General features: G+C 37.6%; 1 protein-coding gene across 1 annotated transcript; it reads left to right on the top strand.

Moving 5' to 3' along the window:
* Nucleotides 1-19,673: 19,673 nt before the first annotated feature.
* On the top strand, nucleotides 19,674-22,288 carry nanos1 (nanos homolog 1). Its single transcript, XM_053506530.1, has one exon. It carries the CDS (start codon nucleotides 19,816-19,818, stop codon nucleotides 20,545-20,547), a length of 732 nt encoding a protein of 243 aa, XP_053362505.1. The 5' UTR covers nucleotides 19,674-19,815; the 3' UTR covers nucleotides 20,548-22,288.
* Nucleotides 22,289-23,800: the final 1,512 nt, after the last annotated feature.

Genomic DNA, 23,800 nt, shown 5'->3' on the forward strand with positions numbered 1-23,800 from the left:
GTCTGAGATGAAGTTAAGAAGTGGAACAATAGCAGTTTTGCAGTAACTGCTTTATTCTGTGTATTCACCTCATCCCTCTGGAATTTGTGCATATAGATAATTATAGCTTGGAAAAAAAAAAACAATTAGGCTAACAAAAGCATGCAAAAAAAGACTTCTGATACAAGAATCACAAAAATTATAGCTGATTTACATACCGTGTTGGTGGTCGTTTTAAAACATATTCTGTTTTAAATTCACTGCCCTGCTTATATCAGATTATTGTTGATCTCAGAAAGCATCAGGAGAATGTGGCTATTATGTTCCTTTCTAATTGTGTTCAGGACAATGAATAGTATTTATAAAAAATCTAAGACTCATGACTTAAACATTGTTGCTGAAATAAAATATGATTAACATTGTGTGGGGTTTGAAGAGAAACTTTGTGGCTGTAGAAAGCTGCAGGCTCAGCATTGTTTCTGCTATGCATCAATGGCTTTTTTGTTTGGCTGCTCTATGAACAAAGGATTTGGTTGTCCTTCATCCAATAGCTCCACATTTAATACACTTGCTAATGCCCTTGAAACTAGCATCTTTAAGATTTGGGCTGTAAACTTAGACTTATCTCTCTTAAGGCAGAGCCTATACCTAATTGTGAATATTTGAGAAGTTGAAGGTGGTAATATGCATGCAAGCTCCTCATGCAAATACTAGTTCCTGTCATTCAGACTCTGAAATATTATATTTCCTCATAACAATTATGGCAAGCTATTGAATATGGCTTGATTAATAGGTTTTATATAGTGAAATCAATAGCAGTACCAAAAGAAATCATTCTATGCATATCACATATCAAAGTGATGAGGCTTATGCTGTGTTTATAGTTCTCAAATTCCAGAGACGGGCAGAGAGAGAACTTAAACGAGCTCAACATAAAAGAGTTATATAAGCTAGTGTGGCTCATGAGAAATATTCTCAGACCTAGGTGCAGTGAAAGAATGTAGACCTTGAGGCCATGTTTAATATTGCTGTACATTTGCCTCAACCTAACTCTGAGCTACTTATTGAATTTCCAGTGGATCAGTAAATTTAGTTTCCACATTATGGATACTAGACTGGAGGAGGGAAGAGCCGTAAGTCTCTAAGGGTGGCAGGAAGATAACAAGCCTGTGAAGGGCAGTTTTTTGGACAATCCTGAAACAGTGCAACAGAGAGAGGCCCTTTGTTTTCAGGAACATAGTAGCTTCTTTGCAAATGATTACCAGATTCCTTAGATGTTTGTGTCAGCTTGTTTGAGACCAATGAGCCATGGCTTGGCAGTACGATGAACAAGATGCCTCGTAATTTACCTACCAGCTTCAAGATCTAAATTTACTCCAAATATTTATATGAATAATGCTTTGGAAATGCATACATGCAGTTACAGTATAATACTGTATATAGTAAAAAGACAAATATGTATATTGCCTAACAGCATTTTGAAAATTAAGCTAGAACAATGCATACTATATATGAGTCCTTTTACGCACCACACGTTACACCATCTATCTGGACGTCTTATCAGCAGAATGAACAATTAAATACCAATTGTATATATTACACTATATACAGTAGAAGTTTATTAATTTTATCTGCAGCGTATGCAAAATTAGACATTTCTTGGAGAGGCTTACACTATACAGTTTGATTGATAATTTACATTTTTAAGAAATAATACTAAGCAATTAGCTAAAATGAGTGCCTTAACCTCCTGAGATACAGACTTTACATTTGTGTACATTGCATTTTCTTCTCACTGATTTTCATTATTAGCACATGATATCTATATCTTAATCAGACTTAAAACTGGAAGAAGTTTGCGAAACTAATTATGCTTAACAAGGATATATAGATAATGTAGTTGGGAAACAACAATAATGATGATGATGATGAGGAGGAGGAGGAGGAGGAGGATGTAATAGATTTTTAAAATGTGACTCAATTACAGTTTTCATCTGCCGAGTTTTGGTAAGACTATGATTCCTGTTCTTCACTGATAGGAATGAAACCAGATGTTGGAACCCACCTGTTTCGAAATTTGACATATTTTGTGTTCTGTCATGCTTTTCTGCCCACCACAGTCAGTAAGGAGTTTTCGTTTGAATCACGATAGCCTTCCTGGGTGGAATTTGATGATTACTGCAGAAATTAATATGTTTCAGTTGACAACAATTGATTTAACTGTAAGTGATGCAGTGGGCAGTTTCTCTTTCTAAAACAATCATTTCATAAAATCATAATCCCATAGTTGTGAAAAAGGTATTACTGGCTCACACCATGCAAAGAAATCAACTGAGGAGACTGCTGAAATTACTGGAACTGGTTTAAGAACTGGAGGAATGGTGCTGAATCATCAACTATGTGGAAGAAATATGGTCAGAAAAAAATTATGAATATCCATGATCAGAGGTCATTTAAAAGCTAGGTCACTGCAAGCCTCTAAGTGCCCACTGCATGTCTTTGGCATGTGTTGGAGATCACAATATGGAGTGCTTTGACTCTTCCATCATAAATACAAAATCTTGGCCAAAAACTAATGCAACGCTAAATGGAAATAAATGTTGTGAGCTTTTCAGAGGTTAAGGGGTCCAACAAAATGTTAGTGTGCGTGACGTTGGAAATTTTTCTGTAAAAGAAATACTTAGATAAGACCATCTGGTACCAACAACCATGCTACAGTAAATATTACTGAGATCTCAAGGTTTGCCTACCTTCAATGTTATGTTCTATGAGATGCTTTTCTGTTCACCACTGTTATAAAAAGTAATTATTTAAGGTAACGTAGCCATTCTGGCAACTCAAAACACTCGGCCGATTTTCCTCAGATCTCTGTTACTAATAACATATTTCCCTCCACAATACTGCTGCTTCTTGGATTTTTTTTACAGACTGGTCAATAGATACTTCTTTCCTTTTCTGATGTTTGCTGTGAACATTACCTGAAGCTCTTGATTCTATGCATTGTCTTACTGGTACTTGAATGGCTGACTGAGCAAATACTGGCAGCAGTACAGGTGTGCCTATTAATGTGCTTAGTGAGTGTATTTACAAAATTAGCCTTTATTTTTCAAGATTTTTCAAGCACATCATTTAATAAAAAAAAGATACAATTGAGCTCAAATACTGGACAATCTCAGAGGGTCTTCACAATTGTTGGCTTTTATCAAAATCCCTTGCAGATATGTATGATTGATGATCCTGAAAAGCATCTTGGAGCTTGGTTTCAGCTGACTGATTCTGTAAATGGAATAGCAGCTGCTGTATTACACAGTGCTCCACCAGACTAAATGTGTGTTATTGCAGTTTTACTGAGAAACCCAACACAGAAATTGAACATTTTACCATGCATCCCCAATCTTTGATGGATACATTCATAAGTTCAAGTGTTGTTATACATGTTTGCTTGGTGTAACACCGTTTGAGTGAATGAGGCATTTAGGTGTTGTGCCCTTGTTGTTGATAAAATCCCTAGATTATTTTGTTTCTTTTCCCCTCAGTTACTGTGCCAGTTTTGCCTCCATGTATCAGCAAAACAGGAGCTTCTCCAATTTAATGCACTGGTGTATTTGCATTTAGATTACCCCTCGGAATATAAGAGAACTGGGAATTGAAAGCGGGAACAGAATAAATATGGTGAATAATGCAGCATACATTTTAAATGGATAGAGCACAGGATTTTTTTTCCAAGGCTGATGCAGAAACCTTTCTGATGTCTGAAACATGGGGAATGCTCAACTATGTGACACAGTAGAGAACAAAGTGTTTTGGTATAAATACTGACACCCTTTAGGCTATTATATCTGGTCATTAGCACCACAAACCGATTATACAGTGCATTTTTTTTACACACATAACTAAATGTTTTTTTGTCACATGGTCAAAACAATTTCCGTGTTTTCTTTCAAGAAAATAAAGAAAAACTGTAAAATATCTACTAGTCATTATGCTAATCCTTGATTATGTATTAGTCACTTCTGCAAGGTGCAGCCTATTGTCTGAGAAGAGATACTTTCCATAGTGGGTTCAGGCTCAAGAATGCAGTCATCCTGATCAGGTACAGTACTCATCACATTGGGAAGAAGGAGTGCTCTGAGACCAGCTAATCTCTAATCTGTCTCTTCTTAAAGGGCACTCTGCACACCTAATGGGGTTTTTTCCATTCAACCTAGAGATAGAAAGGCAGAAAAAGTGAGAGAGGAAGATAGGTGCATAGTGCGGAGAGCTGAAACCCCATCAGTATTCCTGTCAGCCTGGAACCTGATCGTGCAGCGGGCAAATACGTCCCTCCTCTCTCCATTCACGCCTCTTCCCTTGTTCCCTAGTGCTCTCCTCTTTCCTCTTCTGGCCTCACCCCTCCTTGCCTTCATGACCCCTCCAGCATGTTTTATTGAAACAAATTGAAGGTCCCTTCACCAGCTGCACGTTAAGCAGTTTCTAGGGGTCGAGGCCAAAGGGAAAAAAAACACATGATTAAAACCTAAGAAAAGGTTGGAGGTGTGTCAGCAAGCACCTACTCAATCAACACAAGCAAAATTATACAGCTTGAGGAGATGCCATTCTGTGCCGGAAAATGGGATAGTGGGGGCATGATGTGAAATCAGTGGAATATTAACAATATTTTGGTCTGATATATTCCATATCATACCTTTTTGTTTTTGTAATCCAAAGTTTGGCAGATATCTCTACTAAAGCAGAAAGCACATCATCAGTTTGATTTAGGGGTCATTTGAGCAGAACAGAGAAGACATTGTTAGGGGCCGGGCCAACTTTAAAAAACAAAAACAAAAAAAAAACAGAAAATAGAACACACCTGCATGGTCCACACCTGTGTGCTGGTCTATTTATATTTTACAGTTGATGTCATAGACCAAGGTGTGTTTTTATTGTTGTGGATAATTTTTGGAACAGGATAACCATACTAGTTATTTGCATTTATTATTTAAAAATTTTAGAAGAGTAAAGGTATATCAGTCCAGAGTAAAACTACAAGCAAAACAACCTTTGGTAAATCATTACCATTAGGAAAAGTCTATGATGCTATTTAGTAATCATTTTCAACAAATGAGTACCCAGTTGGCTTTACACTATGAAGATTGCCATTGTGTTTAAACGATAATAATAGCATACCTATCTTCATAGTGAGTTATTTATTTATTAGTGCAGTAATACTGGCATTCAGAAATATTGTAAATTAAGCCTAATAAAATATAACCTCTCCTTACTGTTTGAATGTACTATTTATCATTTTATTTCTGATTTTATTATGAGCCAGTAAACCAATGTTTGCAATAAATCAGTATTTATAAGTCAAGAATGCAAGACAATTATCAACACAGAAAAAAAGACTGCAAGTTTATTTATAGGACAAACAGAAAAATAGCACAAGGGCTCTTCATCATTTGCACATTTTATGCTTTTAGATTTATTGCCACCGAGACACGGGTGCATCATTGCACTCAGCTGGTTAACTGAGTGTTTCCAGCATCAGAGCACCCTTCCCCCAGTTTTTCCCCTTCATCTCCACCAATAATGGTATGGCCCGTCAACTGGGGCCTGGAGCCCAGTCGTCATAGCAACATCACAAAGGCAAACAATGGAAGGGAATGAAACGAGTGTGATAAGATGAAAAGGTGCCTACCTAAGGAGAGAGCTGATCAGGAAAAGCCTGGTATAAAAAGTGTGACTATGTACTTCAATACGCCCACACAAGAAACACATTTGCGGCATGTTATGATTACGTTGAAAAATTACATTGTACCAAACTCAAATGTAACCATGACGAAGTCAAATATACACCATGTTATTTACAGTTAGGTAATCAGAACTTTATCAGTACCAAAGATTTCAAATATGCTTTAGAACAAGGTTAAATAATTCTGCTCTACTGTGAGAATAAATTTATTTCTGAAAAAAAAAACATAATGCTATTATCTGTATTCTTTTTAACCATGATCTGCAAGCAATTAAACAAATGACACCTACTTATTTTCAGCTCCACACAAGCCTCTAATTTCTAATCTTTTATGATTCTCATGTGTTTTCTTTATTCAGATTAGGCTTTGTCTAATGCTGAACTGCTCTTCCCTCCTACTTTATATTCCGTAATTAACATATGCAAATACTCGCCGTGGAGACATGATTAGTTGAATTTGCACAGATGTGACACTGAATGTGCACTGCATGAGTGAATCCATCATATTCGGAAACACATTTGCCCTCTCCAGTTCACTCTGCCTACATGTCATTCAATGTAGCATAGCCAATTTATATTAATATGAGGTGCAGATTTGTATTAACATTTACAAAGAATAATCCATAATATGTTATGCTCCCAATCACAGCATTAAACCTGCAAATTGGTAGATTTTGCTCTGCATTATGATAGTCATTGCTTCAAAATTGAAGAATTAAAATAGCAATCTTGATATCAATTATGAGGCTCATATTCATTTCTCTCTTTCTCTCTCTCTCTCTCTCTATCTATATAATAATAATAATAATAATAATAATAATAATAATAATAATAATAATATACTTAAATTACTAAACAATGACTAAATATGTTTAGAACATTTTATTATATAATTGAATACTGATATTTGTATCCCCTTTATATGAATTAATAGCAATATCAATAGCTGTAGCAGTCAGCCATGCATTCATATTATAACTAAAAATAATATCGTGTGAGGAATCATAAAGTACCTTGAATATTTCCTGTGTAGTAGGTGAATACAATGTTAAAAATATAAAAATACTTTTCCATGCCTATAAATTCGGCTTAAACTGACTATAAGCACCCTCAATCCCCTTAAGCACTACACAGACCAACCTGTCCAAAACAAGGGTATAGCTAAAGCTTAGTGGACCCACTGTCAATTGCTATTACTGTTATCCACTCAGTCCTGACAAGCCTCAGCCATGATGTAAAACCTCCTGGAGATCAAACGGAAGACCCCCAGTGGGTTGCGTACTGGCCAGATAAGAGCTTCCTATTTACTATGACTGGTGACAGATAGACAGAATCAGACTAAAGAGGCTTGTTTTACTTATCTTTTTTTTTCTTGATTGACAGAACGCAATGGAAGGTTATGCTTAAAAGCTTGCTGTGTAAGACATGAAAGAACCATATCATCGGTTTGCTTCTCTTTTGGAATCAAACATGGTCTTTAATGCCACTTTTCCACAGACCTGCAGGACACAGAAGAACCATGTTTAGATTTAGGCCCAAACAATTCATATGGTGCATTTTATTTCTAGATTTTATTTGAAGGCAGCAATGTTTTTGATGTTTTTATGAAATTAATGAAAAAGACAAAAATTTTAAGTCTTTCAGTCCAATTTTATTAGATAATGCCAGACATCATGTTTAAGAGTAAAGAATTTGCTGATATAGAGTCAGCCTCAATTCTTGCAGTCAAATTTCATCATAAAATAAGCAAACATTTATGTATGAAATGAATATGAGTAACATAAAAATGCTGTATGTCTAAACTCAATATAAAAATTCAAAAATAAAAACAAAAAACTTGTAATTTTAAAATTAATAGCATTAATTTTGTGTACCTTCATCTTAAGAATAAGAGAATGGGCATTCTGACTGTTTTATCTAACAAGTTTACAATTCCATAAGGATCTTTTACACTCTTTCATGCCACTGCTTCAATAATATTTTAAAATTATCAATACGCAGAGAATTTGTCATCACAAATCATTGTTTTTTTCCCAACCAATCTTATGTTGATTTTAATGTGGTCTGGTACATATTATTCTAAAAAACATTAGAAGAGAAGATCAATCAATAAATACTACTAATAATAATAATAATGTATTTTTTATTTATTTTTTAATTGTTTTGTGGTGTTTGCAACTCGTAGTGGATATTTATTAAAGCATATCAATAATACAAACCTAGTTTTTATGGACTTTATTTCTGGACATACTTAAATGTTAGCGTATATTGAAACCTCAGCTACTGACCTTCACACCTTGAAACAAGTCACCATGGGGCTTCCACCTAAGCAGAGGAATAAGGACTCAGGGGGGGAAGCAGACAGGGGGAAAAGGTGTGTGAAATTGAGTTGTTTGAACTGTCAAATATATCAGCACGTGGAAGGAAGGGTAGGACATGATGGTGGTATTACTAGATTGCTCTAGGTGTTGCATAGGGTTATCTTTGCTTGCTACGATTGCTTCTCTCACTCTTCCTGCCACCCCTCTCACTCTCTCCATCTCATTTGTTTTTGCTAGACAGTCTCAAAGATTGATACCAACCTGCTACTCGAGAGCATGTTACTAATTTTAGCACTCACCCACGCTCACATATTGAGCCAGAGATGAATTGAATGCCCCAGAATTCATCTCTTAACACCAGTCAATGAATTCTGTCATTCAGCATGTGTGAGAATGGCACAACATCTATTACACAGCTGTACCAATGTAAATATGCTATTAGAGTAAATGAAAAGGTGACCTGAAACATTTCTTGCCAGTTTAAAATTAGGGTACAATAACAAGTTCAGTACCACAGTATTTGAAGACCTTTGTTTAAATGTTAAAATTATGGGTTAAAAATCCACTTCGCCTCATCCAGTCGTTTACCTTTCAGTTGGCAGTGCTGTCTAACGTGATCAATTCTCTAATATCCAAATGCAAATAAGCTTGGGGTGCTATATTCAGTTTTAGTGAAGATTATTCAGTCATTCATGCATATGTAAGAGCTAATTAATTTAGCAGGCTGACTGACTGGGTTAAAAATGAATATGCAAGACATGAAAAGAAAAGAAAAAACTAGCCACATACGTTGGAAGGAATTGACCACCTGCTTCTAATCAGGACAGAGATGTGGTGGGTAGCATGGCAGAGGAGAGCTAAACTTAAATTTAAATGTTGGGAAGTACACCTGTATACATCTCTATATCTGAACAATGTGAAAAAAAGCCTGAAACAAGGCCAATATCCACATGAAATTTCCAGCTATGACATATGCAAACAACCATAAAATTCCTACCTCACATAAACAAACAGCGACACAGAACGAACAATAATTCTAGCCTCTATTCAAGTTATTGGAATCTACTGTATTCATTATGTCAATTTGTGCTTACTGATCATTTTGTTTCATCATAATAATTACATTGTTATATAAAATGTAATGTATTTTTGTTTTAGGACACATACTAAATGTATCTTTTTTTAAATAAACATACTTTCCCTGTAAATATCGAGAATAGAGGTGTTTTGGCGATGACATCAGCAAGTTCACATCTGCTTGAAGCATTACAGTTATTCACTGAGGGCAGACTGCGACTCTGCAGAAATCTGTATATTAAACCCGGTAGATGGCTTCTGTCAGGGCTGCTTTGCGTGGACAAGGAAAAAAATACCTCAATGTGAAAATGAGTCATAGCGCATGTAATGCTCCCCTTCCCAACATACTCTAATATAACATGGCATGTGTCGGAAACACTACAGGAGCCATGAATATAGTAGCAATGTACACAGCTCGCTCAGGAAATGACTTTTCTTCAGTAATCTCCTTCAGCAGGATTGGCTGGCTGTCTCTTTGAATTAGGTCATTGGAAACATCCACTGCTTTCTTTTTTTTAAGCTTGTTATATTTTCAACCTAAAGTAAACAAATAGCAAAAATGAAAAAAAAAAAAAAGTTTCTCTAGTTTGCAGGCCCACTGTGGCCTCAGATACCTTTTCCTAGCTTGCAGGAGTAGAACTTGATGTGGTCTCCTCTTGTAGCCAGTCTTCTCATTTTTCATGTTGTGCATATAAATACCCAAACATCAGCAGTTTCTGATATGTGCAAACCTGTCAGGCACCAACAACCTTTTGATGGTTAAAGTCACTAAACACACATTTATCTCCCTTCCAATGATTGATGTGAACATTAACGAAAGCTCCTGAGCTGTATCTGCATGAATGTATGCATTGTGCTGTTCCCACATAATTGACTAATTAGATGATGACATGAATGAGCGAGGGTACAGGTGTTTTTATTAAACTGAGTGATGAGTGTGCTTGCTGTTATTTTTAGCCCTTAGCTATTTTACAGTCATGTTTGTTAAACTGGATTCTTACCTGATAGGATCGCATAAATAAAGATTATGAAATTATGTAGTAAAAAGAAGAGTAAGGTCTTAAAGCAGCAGTAACAACGTGTAAGGGGCATTCAAGTCAAATCAAAACTTTTGATTGTGCAGAATAACAGAACACCTTTATTTCTCTATATAATCCTCTGCTTCATTTTTTACTTATTCCAGCATTTCACTAGTGCTTGGATACCATCAAAGTAAAAACGTTTCTCAGCCATGATCAGTCTGCCTGTTTCTGCTCTGAAAGGCTGGCCTCCCAGAACACCTTTAATGGCCCAAACACGTGGAAATTGTTTGGAGCGAGATCAGGATTGTACAAGGGATGTGGCAATAACTCTTAGCCAAGTTTCTGCAATGTGCAATCGGTGTTTGTGAATGATTGTGTGTACATTTCCCACAGACAGATGCGTCCATCCTGAAAGTTGCCAACAATTTATGAATCGCTGAATGTTTATAGGACTGCAGTGGGTTCCGACCCACTTCGGCTGGGATTGTCATTCATGCCTATATTCACTTCTTTAATTTTTTTTTGTATCATTCAAACGTTTTACTGCAGCTTGAAGTCTTCTGTAAATATCGGTTTTATGCCTTCAGTCAAAAAAAAGTTCATCTTAAGGCCCAGTTTGACTTGAATGTACATTGTACATTGTAGACAGAAAAATAAGCTCTTAATCAATATTTTTTTGCCAGTTCATTACATACTGTATAGAGAAACAAGAACCAAATTTTGTGAAAGATTTTTTTAGTAAAACAGTATTCTGAATGAGATCCACAGAGAGCCATAAAATTTTGAGATTATATCCATTAGATAAACGTTTTTCTGTAAAACAGGAAAACGTTTATCTAAATTACAGTTTATCTGAATTACAAAAGTAACAGGGAAATTGTTTTCAGATTTTAAAATATTGTGTTGTCTTCATTACTCTGGTATGTACATTGTGTATACACTATGGTAAATAATGTGTTTCTAATAACTAACTATGTAGTTTTACATGATACTATATATACTGTAAATGTAATCACTGTTATACAATAATAACACATTATGCAAATATACATAATAAGTATCTATCAAAGGTTTGGTTCATCTCCATATATATGTAAATCTTTGTGTTTTAAAGTTTTTTTTTTTCTGTTGTAGTTGTATAATTTTTCATATAATAATCATAACATTTATGTCCAGATAGATCAGATGGATTAATGGATCAATGTACATTTTCTCATATTTTCAACAGTTGAAAGAGACCTGGTGTCCTGAGTAACTGTCAAAATATCATAATCACCTGCACAGGTATTACAAACACTATAGAAATATAGAATTTTATGAATAAGTCAGTACAATACATTAAGATAAGAATGAGTAAATAATAGTACATTACTTACTTTTACCCCTTAGTCAGTCTGTTAAACCTAAGCACTGCATTAAAAAAATAATAATCAAATTACCAAATGTTTTTTTTTTTTCTTTCATGGGAATAACTGGGGTTAAATGACCACTTAAATAGGAACAAGCTCCGGTTCCCACATGGGTAAACCTCATTTTAACCCCATCTTACCCTCTAATCTTTATCATTAGGAATTTGTGACAGCAGTGATCGAAATCCTTTTAACTGTCTGTTGAAGACTGACTGTTGACTATAATATGCACTCCTGCATATTTCAGTCATCTTTAATTTGAGTTGATATGAAATGAAAGATACCAACACAGCCCACATTAATACACACACGCACACACACATGCACACACATGCAGTGTGAATTTTCAGGTTGACATGTCTGGGTAAAGGGTGGACAGGTGGCTCAAGTCTCCCAATGAGGGCTGAGAGCGGCTATGGCTTTGAAGCTGTCCTGTCTAAAATAATACAGCTGCTATTTCACATGAAAAACAAGCTGCTCTGGAAGCTCCAATCAGTCATAACAGCACAGCATGGAAATTCAGTTCTTACCCTCTACACGCAAGCCACATCAGATGTCTTGCTTTTACAGAAGTCAAATACCAGTTTAAAAAAAAATTGGTCTTTTTTTTTTTCCTTTTTATCTAAGCAAACTAACTCAAAAAAGTCAAAAGTTCAAAGATCTGTCTGTCACTTTATTACCTGTGCTGTTAACTTTATGTGCTTTATGTGAGACAAACCAGAACAGGGAGGGGAAGGATGTTTATGGAAACATACTCCTTTTACAATAGTGTGGAACAAGTGATTGACAGGACAGAGACTGCTGTGGTTGTGTGGTATGGTGTGGTCAGGGCCAGAGAAACAAAAGCAATGAAACTCCCTTTTTTTTTTTTGCATTTTGTGAATGAAACCAAAGTAAGATTGTTCAGCTCGTTAATTCCACTGGGTTAAATTTTCCATGAGTCCTACATGTTGCACATAATGATGGTTATCTGTAAAAACTTACACTGTTTATCATCAATATCTATAAGCATGATCAGTTAACTTTTCAGGCAGTCCATATCTGACCTTTTGTAAGAGATTTATCAATACTAGTGCAAAGGTAATTGCGGAAACATCCCTATGGATATAGAATGTAGTGTAAGAGTTTCTATTTACATCAATCAATACATGTGTTTGACAAAGAGGGCATAAAGCTTAGCCCCAGACATGCAAAGAAAATCAACACAGGCATTTTCAGTCTAGCAGACAATGAACAAATTAGTTCAATTTAATTCCCCTACATGCATTTTATGCTTCTAATGTATCCACATACCATATATATTCTATATATGCAGCATCCCAATGCAAGCTACAAAAAATGTATGAAATTGCTGGGGTTGCAGGATTCACAGTGAAAAGTATTTTACTCCCAACACCCCTCCTCCCTGAGGCTTCCCACCTTTTGCACAGCTCTCTGATCAGCACTGCAGTGCCTCAGGTCTTTCTTCATTCACTGCGAGAGAGAGCCAATAGGCTCTGACAGGAACAGGCGAGCCAGCAGGTCTTTCATCTGAAAAAGGCCCTCATTAGAGAGAGAGGAGTATACAAGAGCACTAGCACCTACTCTCCATCCTGCCTACCTCAGTCATCACACACACACACACACACACACACACACACACACATACACACACACATGCACATGCACATGCACACATAGTCAGAAAATGCCACTAGCAACTACATGAGCTCTTCTGAGCACTAACACTGCTTCAGAGTCACCAGGGAGTTTGATTCATCCACATCACACATGCAAAACTCTCCGTCAATGTCTCAGAGTGGACAGTCCACTAATGATGGGAGCATGTTGACAGGTGAGCGGGCATGCTCACACAGCTGGATAACAAGGCATGGGTTATTAGTAAAGCTTTCAGTCATGCATGACAAAACACAGTCATATGGACTAATGGGCCTTTTGATTAATATATCCACTGAGTGCTGAGTGCTGGTGAGCTCTAATGCTGACCGAATCACAGTCTGCAGGTAATCACTGTTTAATGACTTCATTTTAATGCTACTGAGAATGAACCCTGGGAGTGATTTGGTAAAGCAATAAACTGTATCAGTTCCTCGCGAATGTGCTCTTATGTCCTTTGCTCATAACAGTGCATTAATGCTCTGCATTACAGTACAGCTGTCTACAGCTTTGAAAGAACAGGCCTAAGATGGGCTGTGAAGGAAGATGAAAGGAGTTAGAGAATGGTTAGCTCTGCTCTTTTTCCTTTATTAGCCAAGACAAAAAAAAGCGTGTGTTAAAATTGTGTGTTAGTGTCAGGTGCACTATACCAGAGCTGCAAGCCTGGACCAAATACAAACAAAGCATTAAAAAATGCTTTTTACACTGTGCATCTTGCAATCATGGAAAATCGCACTGAATTTGGAAAAGGATTAGGAAGTGTTAAAGCACGGTAAGGAACATGTATAAAGTAACATTTAATAGTAAGGGTTTTCATGCATCATAATTTGCTTTGACTCACCACAGCAGCAGGAACATCAAAGCAGATAAAAAAAGATAGAGCCTTTTTACCTTAAGATGTAAGTACTCCTTGTGAGTTCCAAATAGGTCATTGTCAAGTTCCCACAAATAAAGTCCATTTCACACAGATACATCTGGGCCAATTAGAGCTATTTTAAGAAAAGGTTCACATAAAAGATCAGAGCCCAGTAAAGAAGGATTATGCTTAATTTTTCCTAATACACCTAAGATTTTTTTTATGCTCTAGCACACATTTGATTGCTTGCTTAGAGTTTTCTGGCTGTTAGGGTAGAGAGACTGAGTGAGAGAGAGAGAGAGAGAGAGAGAGAGAGATGAATAGGTTTTGGTGAGTTGGTAATTAATGTCTACTGTATCCCAGCAGCCTGCTACCTGGCATGGTAATCACTCACATTGCTTCTGCTGTGCTCAAGTCTTCATCATCCTCAATATTAATAGTCCTCATTATATGAAAATTAGTTTCATTGCTGAATCACCGGGGGCTTGGAGATGGGTGGTGGTGGCGATAATATTTTAAACAATGTATTAAACGTTATGCATTTCAGATAAGGAATGAGAATGGCAATAACACTGCAGAGGAGAAAAGCAGAGCCATGCACATTAATGTCCAATGCTACATTCTCTCTCTCTCTCTCTCTCTCTGCCTCTGAATAACAAAGAAGTGCTTAGTAGCTGCTTCAACGTCTCAATTGTACATGATTTAAGAAGGAAGTGTCACTTTTTCTTTCTTTTTTTTTTTTTTTACTATCTAAGATGTCTTAAATGGCACCCCTGGAAAAAGCCATTAGTGTAGTACTGGCCATAATATCTGCTTAACTGTGTCTTATGGAAATTAAGCATTAACTCACAGTAAATGTAGCATTCGTCTCCTCATTTCACTTTTAACAGCTACAGAAAACATGGGTGCATGGAGCTGTATTAAAACTCAGCTCAAAAAAAGTGCAGCACAATACAACTGGCAGGGTTTCCAAGCAGTTTCTTTTTTATTGTTTAATGAATTAAGCTGGCAGCTGTAATAGAAGTTCATCGAGGTGGCAGGACTGCAAGACTGGGTGATTGGGATGACTCACAATTCTGTCTTAATATATTGTTTTGTGCTCTCCTCCTCAAAATGATCTGCAAATAAAGTGATATGTGTGTGTGTGTGTGTGTGTGTGTGTGTATTACTGATTTATTTCTTTTATTATTTGCTTCATAAGCAGATACAGTGTTTCAATCCAACAATCAGATATACAGCATACAAAAAAGAATCTATCAGAGAAGCTCACACGCAGTTATAGGAAGCACATTTTCATCATCTAAAAGGTAATAAAGACCCAGACAGGGGACTATCATTCCATATCATTAATCTGCTTTCTGTATTCCATTCAGCACATAAACCTCATAAACTTAGACTCACATCATTTCTATTCAAAGCGTGGTCTTAGCTATCAATTTTCAAATTCACACTAAAAACAAAAAGGCATGAGGGATAAGAGGATTACCTGGTGTGTGTATATATATATATATATTTTAAACTGGGTATGGTACAGTATATGGTATATGCTCACTATTAATTAAACTTACAAAAGATTATTTACATCATTTACATTTCACACAATAGCTGCAAAAATGAGTGCAATGAACAAACAATATTAGTATGTAAATATGCAAAAGAAAAAACTGCAAATTAAAACATTAAATGATCTCTAAATTAGGATACTTCATTTATAGATGTTTTTCTGACATATGACTCTTATTTAAATAGTGCAGGGGAGCATGGTTATAGCATGGTTGTGATTTTTGTAAGTGACTATGCTTTATAAAACACCTTCTGGTGGCAACTAACTGGAATATTCTTGTATCATCTCCATGGACTTATGAAGCAGGCAAAGGCAAGCTGCCCTTTCCAGATCAGATGTCTGAATGCCATTGCACGATGCAATATGGTGCCAAGAATCTATAGCAATCCATCATATTAAATCAGTTTAGCACAATGATTAAATTAGTGCATATGTTCAGGCTCTCATTGCCAGTCTCTTCAATCTAATAGTTATTAAATGCCCCCACATGGTTAGGCACTGGGCTGGGACTCTAGATAGAAAAAAAAAACAGACCAGAAATTACATATGGCTAACAGTGGAAAAATGGGTTTTCCTTCCCAAGTCAAACCAATAATCATCATGACATTGACAATCAATAATATATAACAAGCATTGCAAGGATGGATGTTTATCCAAAAATAAATCAACTAGAAATCATGGTGCTTCAGGAAGCTCAAACATGCATGGGCTTGTAATGAAGGTAGGTGGTATGTGGCACATTTAATTGAATGTAGCATAAACTTTTACTAAGGTTCACATTTTAGTAAATCAAATAAGCAAATCTAGTTAAATCCTGTAATTACATCCAGTAAGTGTTTGTTGGTGGACCTAGGTTTTTTTTTTCTTTTTTCTTTTTCCTATTGGTCAGTTATACACAAATGTGGAACAAGCACAGACATAAAAAAAAGCTTCCAGATACTGACTATAATGATAAAGCTGTGTAGATATCTGAACTTAAAAAACACATATTTATGTGGTTGATAAATCATCTTTCAAAAATACAACATGATTAAGGACTATTCCACATACAGATGACAGACCATGTGCTTGCCAAATGCTAACATTTCACCAACAGTGATGAGCATAACAATATACCTCATTAAAAGTAAAAGTTTGCCTTGGTCAGCAACCTCCCACATCATCACTGTCAGCTCGAACCACTAAATCAATTTGCAGCACTAGCCTCCTCACTGGTGCCATAGATCTTTCAGCATGTAATGTAATTCTGCAATCCAGTAGGCATGAGTTTTCTCCAGACAAGGGGAGAAATTAGCTCTGTTTAATGGATGGGTATTAATCCCTCCAAGTCACAACAAAATTAAGTAATAATGTGGTCATTAATATTTCAGGCTCAAAATTGAGAGCACAGAAAAGGTTCTACAGACTCACAGCCAGAATGCCCTATCATTACTTATGCTGGACATTAGAGGGAGAGAGAGAGAGAGAGAGAGAGCGCTCTGCATTTACATATCCTAAAGCTAACAAAACCTAGCTGATTCACTGATAAAAATGTTGCTGTGAAAACCAACTGAGCCTAAACTGACTTCCTAGATCTGTCTTCATGCATCATGCTTTATATTAAGCAAAACATAAATTTTAATATGTTAGGAGAATGTAAACTAAGATTCTTTTATTTCTTATTTTGCATGTGCACTAAATACTAATACAAAAACTGTAATCATATGAATCATTAGAAAGGACATTTTCTCTGTAAATTTATTCACAAGGTCAGCTGAAGAAAGACAATTAGTCAACTATGGATAACAAGAATGATCCTGTTTATATATGCAACCATTAAACTGAAAATACATAATTGCATAAATATTCAAAGGTCATACTGAATAACCAAGGTCTTGCTTCATTCACCCTGCAAACTGAATGTGAGCTTGGTAAGGGCAAAAGTTCAGCTAAAGTAGTTCTCCTGAGTAAAGAAAAGCTACTAAGCCAAGTGCAAACATACACAAAGCACATCTTCTTTATTAGTTTCCACTTGGTTAAACACAGAGGTATGGCATTCTATTGAATTCCCCTTTAAATAGACTTAATCCTCTGAGCTGGATGGGCTTCAAAAAGCTTTCTTTCACTTTTAATTAGAAATACAGTGCCTGTTGTGGTAGCGATGCTCCGGGAGCCTCATGTTCACATTCCATAGAAGTATAATTCATCATGATAGAAGAAAGTCTTGTGGGCTGAAGGTAGTTTTAGCTTTGGCTGGAGTATGAAACACTATTATCGACATACACATTACTCAGGGCCCATGAGCATTGCTAGAAAGAGCAATAGTGATAAAGATGTCATTACACAGGCATCATCTCATCAATACAATGCTAGAGGTTTTGTCTTTCACTTTGTCCAATTATTAACTCTTTTGTCTATCATAAATATTGTCTTTACCCACCTAAACTGAGTGTATTACAATAAGTGGAGTTATGCGCTGCCTGGTGTTTAATGATGTGCCCCATTACATGCTAAATTTCCTGTATAAATGAGCAGCAAATTTGTATGTGTGTGTGTTGGTTTGTTTTATCATGTCTCTTATTATGTAAATCTTTTGCCTTCTAGGATGCCCAATGACATCATCCCTGTAATGTTATACTCAGCTCACACAGACACCCAGTGGTACAATGATGCCACTGCAAAAAAGGCTGCAATATTTGTGGTCCATAGTCTACAGTGAGGGGGGAAAAGCTGACAATTTTAAATCCATAAATCACTATTGTCTCTATTAACACCTAACACATTTATCTATAATGCACATGTTAGATGAAACCATATGCAGTGAGAAAGAGAGAGATCCTTGGTGGTCATATAGTGTTCAGCTGGCCTGCACCTGTGTCTGTGCTTGTGTCTGTGCTTCAGTCCCCCATCCCACCCACTCTTGGTGTGTTAAACAAAGCACAAAAATGCAAAGCAGTCTTTTGTTTACTCTAAGATGGCTTAATCTAGCCAGACCCTTATTACAAGTTGCTCTGTGGCTCCAGGATTGGTGCCAGGAGCTTTTTGGAGAGAGAACGAGAGAGAGAGAGAGATGGCTCCAGTGCAGTTCAGTAGTATATGCTTGTAGTGAGCCAGGAGCTTGTAGAACAAAAGCCTTCCAGCACTACAGCCCTTCACTGAGAGCCAAGTCTACACTGGGCACAGCATCAAAAAGGAACTGCGGGACCTGAGCAAATCTACTGACATCTGAGCTTAGGCCATTTAACTCCAAATGATACACCAGCTCGGGGCTCGGTTAAGTGCTGTGCTGCAGAAAAAGGAGTGTAGTGTATGTGGACAAGCATCAAGAATCACTAACAGGTGTATGAGTTCGACCCATAATGCCATGATTGCTGCTACAATGAATGCTTTCTTCTCTTAAAAACTGGAAAAACAGCACTAATACACATATAAATATAAATATAGATGCGCATTGTTGAACGAGGAGTTTATGTCATATTTGTTGCATTGAATAGACTGATGTGCGCAGGTGCGATGGCCGCGCGCTCCAAGAACAAAGAGTCGCGCGTTCACGCACATAAGCCCGTAGTTGCACCGAGTTTAGCTGCTTGTGTTTTAACAGAGACATTTGGGCAAAATGTCTCGTCGTCGTTCTCATTTTGTTTTACGGTAAACGGAGTGCTGGCGGCAATAATCTAAAATGATTCTTATGTGTGTGAGGCGGGGAGGGAGAGGTCCGTGGAACGCGACAGAATGACATTTCCTGAAAAAAAGAAATAATAACCTGTTATGCAAATGTGTATTATGTACGTCTCATCAAATGCAGCTGTGTATAATCTGAGAGTTACTGTTCTTTTCCCCCTAACAGGGTTTTGATTAGACCGGACAGGCACACTGCAGCTAAAATGCTTTACGACTGCTTTACATCGTAAAGTTGCAAAGTTGCGGTACCGTTTTCCCCCTTGCGGAATCGTTTCCCTTTTGAGGGCTTTAGATCTTGCTAAAGAAAACACGCTGTTGATCTGCTCCCAAACTCGAAACGCAAAAGAGCCCCGCCCCTCTCACCGCTCCTTCCCCAGGCTTATAACCAACAGCCTCGCGCGCAGCTCGGTATAGCCAAGACAAGCGCTGGACCCGACTACATCTCTTAGCTACTTGCCGTTTCAGTCGGGACGGAATATTTATTATCAGATTTATCCTGCATAGAGAGGCGCCGCCGCGCCGCTTGGGAGTGAAGGGAACATGGATTTTTTAAATCACAGCTACTTAAGCGCGCGCACGTCCTATGACTACACGTTCAACTTCTGGAACGATTATCTGGGCCTGTCCACGCTGGTGACGCAGAGCAGCAAGCGCGGTCCCGGTGGCGGACCGAGCCCCAACTCCATCACGGAGTCTCTGAAAGCCACACTGGGCCTGGACGACTCAGCGCCGTGCCCCTGCGCTACGCACTTGGACTACTGCTGCTGCTCTTCCTCGTGTTGCTCCTCTTCCTCATCGTGCGGGTGCTGCTGCCCTCCCGCGAGCCCGCCGCCGCCTTCCCTTCTTGAGCTCAAGGAGCGCTTCTCGGTGCTCGGGCCGTTCCGTGGTCACGGCGCAGGGATTGTAGGGCATGAGCGCGACACGGGCTTCGGAGGAGGAGGAGGAGGAGGAAGTTTCACAGCTTTCGAGATGTTCGGCGCGGATAGGAAGGTGCGCAAGACGGCGGCGGCGCGCGCCAAGCAGGAACCCAAGATATGCGTGTTCTGTCGGAATAACGGCGCGCCCGAAGAGGTGTACGGCTCGCACGTTCTGAAGGCGCCCGACGGTCGCGTGGTGTGCCCGATCCTGCGCGCATACACGTGCCCACTGTGCAGCGCCAACGGCGACAACGCACACACCATCAAGTACTGTCCGCTCTCCAAGGAGCAGCCCGCGCCCCGAGCGCTCAAAGGAGGCCGGGCTGTGGGCGGTAAGCGCGTCAAAATCTTCTAAAAGAAATAATTAAAAAAGCACCGATCTACACGCGCTCAGTAAATAAATCACCTACATTTATTGCACTGAACCTTTTTTCCAGTTGACTGTTCCAATCGCGGCTTTCCGAGTCTTAACTTGCTAGACTGTAGGATTTATTAAACGAATACGATATCAATGTTTTTCTGTTTAAAACAAATTCTTTATATTTTTATAGATGCTTTATTTCCATAGTTTATTGTATACTTTATTCATAAAAAAATCTCTTTTCCACGTGTTTGTCTTAGATGTTTATCAGTTCATATTCAGTCACGTTTATTAATAAAAGATGGTATTTTTTGTTGTTTAAATGGGCAAACGTCATGAATGTGAGCATAAACAATAGAGCAAAAAAAAAGTATTTTCTTTAAGGTAAGCTAAGCTTACACATTGTGTTATGTATTTTAAACCAAAGTTAAGTTTGCCATTTTGAGAATGTTTCATTTCCAATCTGCTGAAGTTTCCTCTCTGAGTTTGGTTTGGTTTATTTAGCCCATTCCTTTCTTCCTACAGTCCACCACATGCTTTCATTCCCTCCCATGCTGACATTTGATATGGGTGAGGAAGAGAAAAAACACCACGCTTAGAAACACAATGGGGTCTCTGTTGGATGTTATATGGTCTTAGCACAACCTCATAATGAGTAGATGGCCAGCCAAACTGGCCTGTTATGAGCCCTACTGACAGAAATGGGTGTGGGCTAGTCTTTTAGCCAGACCCCTTTCGAGATGTCTTCATTAGGCCAATACAAGGTGCCCTGCTAATGTTTACACCCCAAGAAAGGGGAACACACACACACTGGAGAATGCGTCTTGAGGGGACATGTCTTGCACCCAAACTGCCCTTGGGCACAAAGCTTTCACACTTGACCTTTTTACCCTGAAAACCATCACAGACGAGCTACAGAGAAAGCAGCTGGTGAGTTTTAAAATAATGCAGTCTGATAACTCTCCAAGGGTCAGTGGTGGAACAGAATGGAATGAATGTTCTTAATAAAACAAAAAAAGCTTTTTTTCCCCTTTTTGTAAATCAATGCATTTGCCCCCTTTTTTGCATTATGTAAAAAATGAATCCAAAAGTATGATGCAAAAATGTTGTGAATGTACAATTTAAACATGCAGGACTGCACATGGTCTGACCATTTGTTTACCAAAGGAATTCAATTGTAATGAAGTAAGGAACATAGATTTGCTGTAATGTAAATAAAAAAGTCAATTCATGTCTATTCAGTATTTTAACATTTTAAAAGTGACTTTAGAGGGTGCTACCTCAACAATATTTTGTACTTACATGTAAAATGTCAATAGCAGTTTATTAATATAGCGCTGCCATTTATAATAAGGGATTTTAATAGTATTTTTGATCTTTGTATAACATAATTGTATTTTTCTTTCATTGCATTCCAATAAGCTCTTAGCATTGTTTGCCAATAGGTGATGGCTGAATATAATGACAAAATATCATACTATTTTGAGTTGTTCAATGTTACATTCTTGATGAGTGAAAGATGAAATGGAATATGTTGAAAATTTTAGACAATTTGCCACTTTTAACTAAGATTTGTAATTAAATTAAAAGAGGACTAAAAAGAAACACTGTTGGATTATTATTATTATTTTTATTTTTTTGGATTTATATTCTGTCACAATTTTCCTGTTACCAGCTGTGCACAGTTAAAGGAAATGAGTCCGGTAGAAAAATAAACTCCTTGTCGAATGTATTACTCCATGCAGTCAACGTGTCCTATGTATTTGGAGTGCTGTTTAGAGCAGAACACTGCTAGTTGCCTGTTTAGTTTTTTTTTAAGTCACTGTCACTGCCTACTTTTCTCCTAATGGGTTACTTTAAGTAAACAGACATGGCCAAACACACAGACCAGTGTTGGCTGTTCCACTGATCTAATGCAGTCTCAGAGAGAGAGAGAGAGAGAGAGAGAGCAGACCTCAGGGTTAAGAAAAGCTGCCTACAGAGAAACGAGTGGTGCTGGTTCTATTTTCGCAGGGTGGTTTTGTAAACTTGAGTGTCTAACTTTACTCCCCTAGGAGAATGAGATTAGCTGTCAGCTCATGCACACTTCAGAAGAGAGGAAGTAAAGAGGGCAAAGGGCAGTGTTCTGCTTTCTCTCTTTTGCTTTCTCTCAGTCAGTCTCATCACACCTTCAGGCCTGCTCAGTCCCTTTCCCATCCATCACACACAAATGTGCAGCACCACAAACAGCTGAGACACATCATTAAAAATTAATGGATACTAAGTACAGAAGGGATTTTTATTATAGTGGACAGTAGCCTGATGAGATTTGGTGCAGGACACACACAAACACACATACACACACACACACACACACACACACACACACAATAACAGATACCTCTGCCTAACAGCTTTTATTCTCCTGTCACCAGGGCCTATTATAATACAAATACACCAATACACATATAAACCCACTGTTATTATGGCCAGAAGTATATAGACATCTGACCATCAGCCATGTGGGAGTTTCCACAAAGTAATAAATAACCGCAAAGTAAGTAAAATTCTATATTATTATTCTATATCCATTCCTTTGCTGGAAAAGAGATCCAAACCTGATTGTCCACATGCCCAATGTCCACAGTGAGGTCCATAAAGACCTGGTTTGTCAAAGTGAAAGAAAATGAGTGGCCTGACCACCTTTTCAGGGAATCTACATAAATGGCAACTTTGCACCAGACCTCCTCATCTGACATATACCAATACACATATAAACTGTTTGTATGGTCAGAAGTATATGGACACCTGAACATCAGTTTCTGTAACTGTTACCACAAGGGTGGAAGCTCAGAATGGCCTAGTGTGTGTTTATATTCTAAAATAAGATTTCCCTTTACTGGTATAGAGATCTAAACCTGCTGCGTTTACACAGTGAGGTCCATTGGGGAGTGGGTGGGGTTGATCTGGAATGAAAAGTTTAACAATATTTAAATGTGATTTATCCACACCCTTTGGCCATATTGTGGGCTCTCCACCACCTTATAGTCACAAATGTTGTAAAGGTTGTTATAAACGTTAATAATAATAATAATAATAATAATAATAATAATAATAAGGTATAAGGTAATATATAAAAATGTGTATATTAATATATAAAATGTATTGTGATTTAGTCTTAACAAACTTTTTAACTGCAAAGGCTACATGAGGCAAGAAAACTTGTTTTAAACTAGCTAGCTATCAGTAACTAATGACTGTTGGGTCA

This window comes from Clarias gariepinus, chromosome 10 (genome assembly GCF_024256425.1).
Source record: "Clarias gariepinus isolate MV-2021 ecotype Netherlands chromosome 10, CGAR_prim_01v2, whole genome shotgun sequence".
In the NCBI taxonomy this organism is placed as follows: Eukaryota; Metazoa; Chordata; class Actinopteri; order Siluriformes; family Clariidae; genus Clarias; species Clarias gariepinus.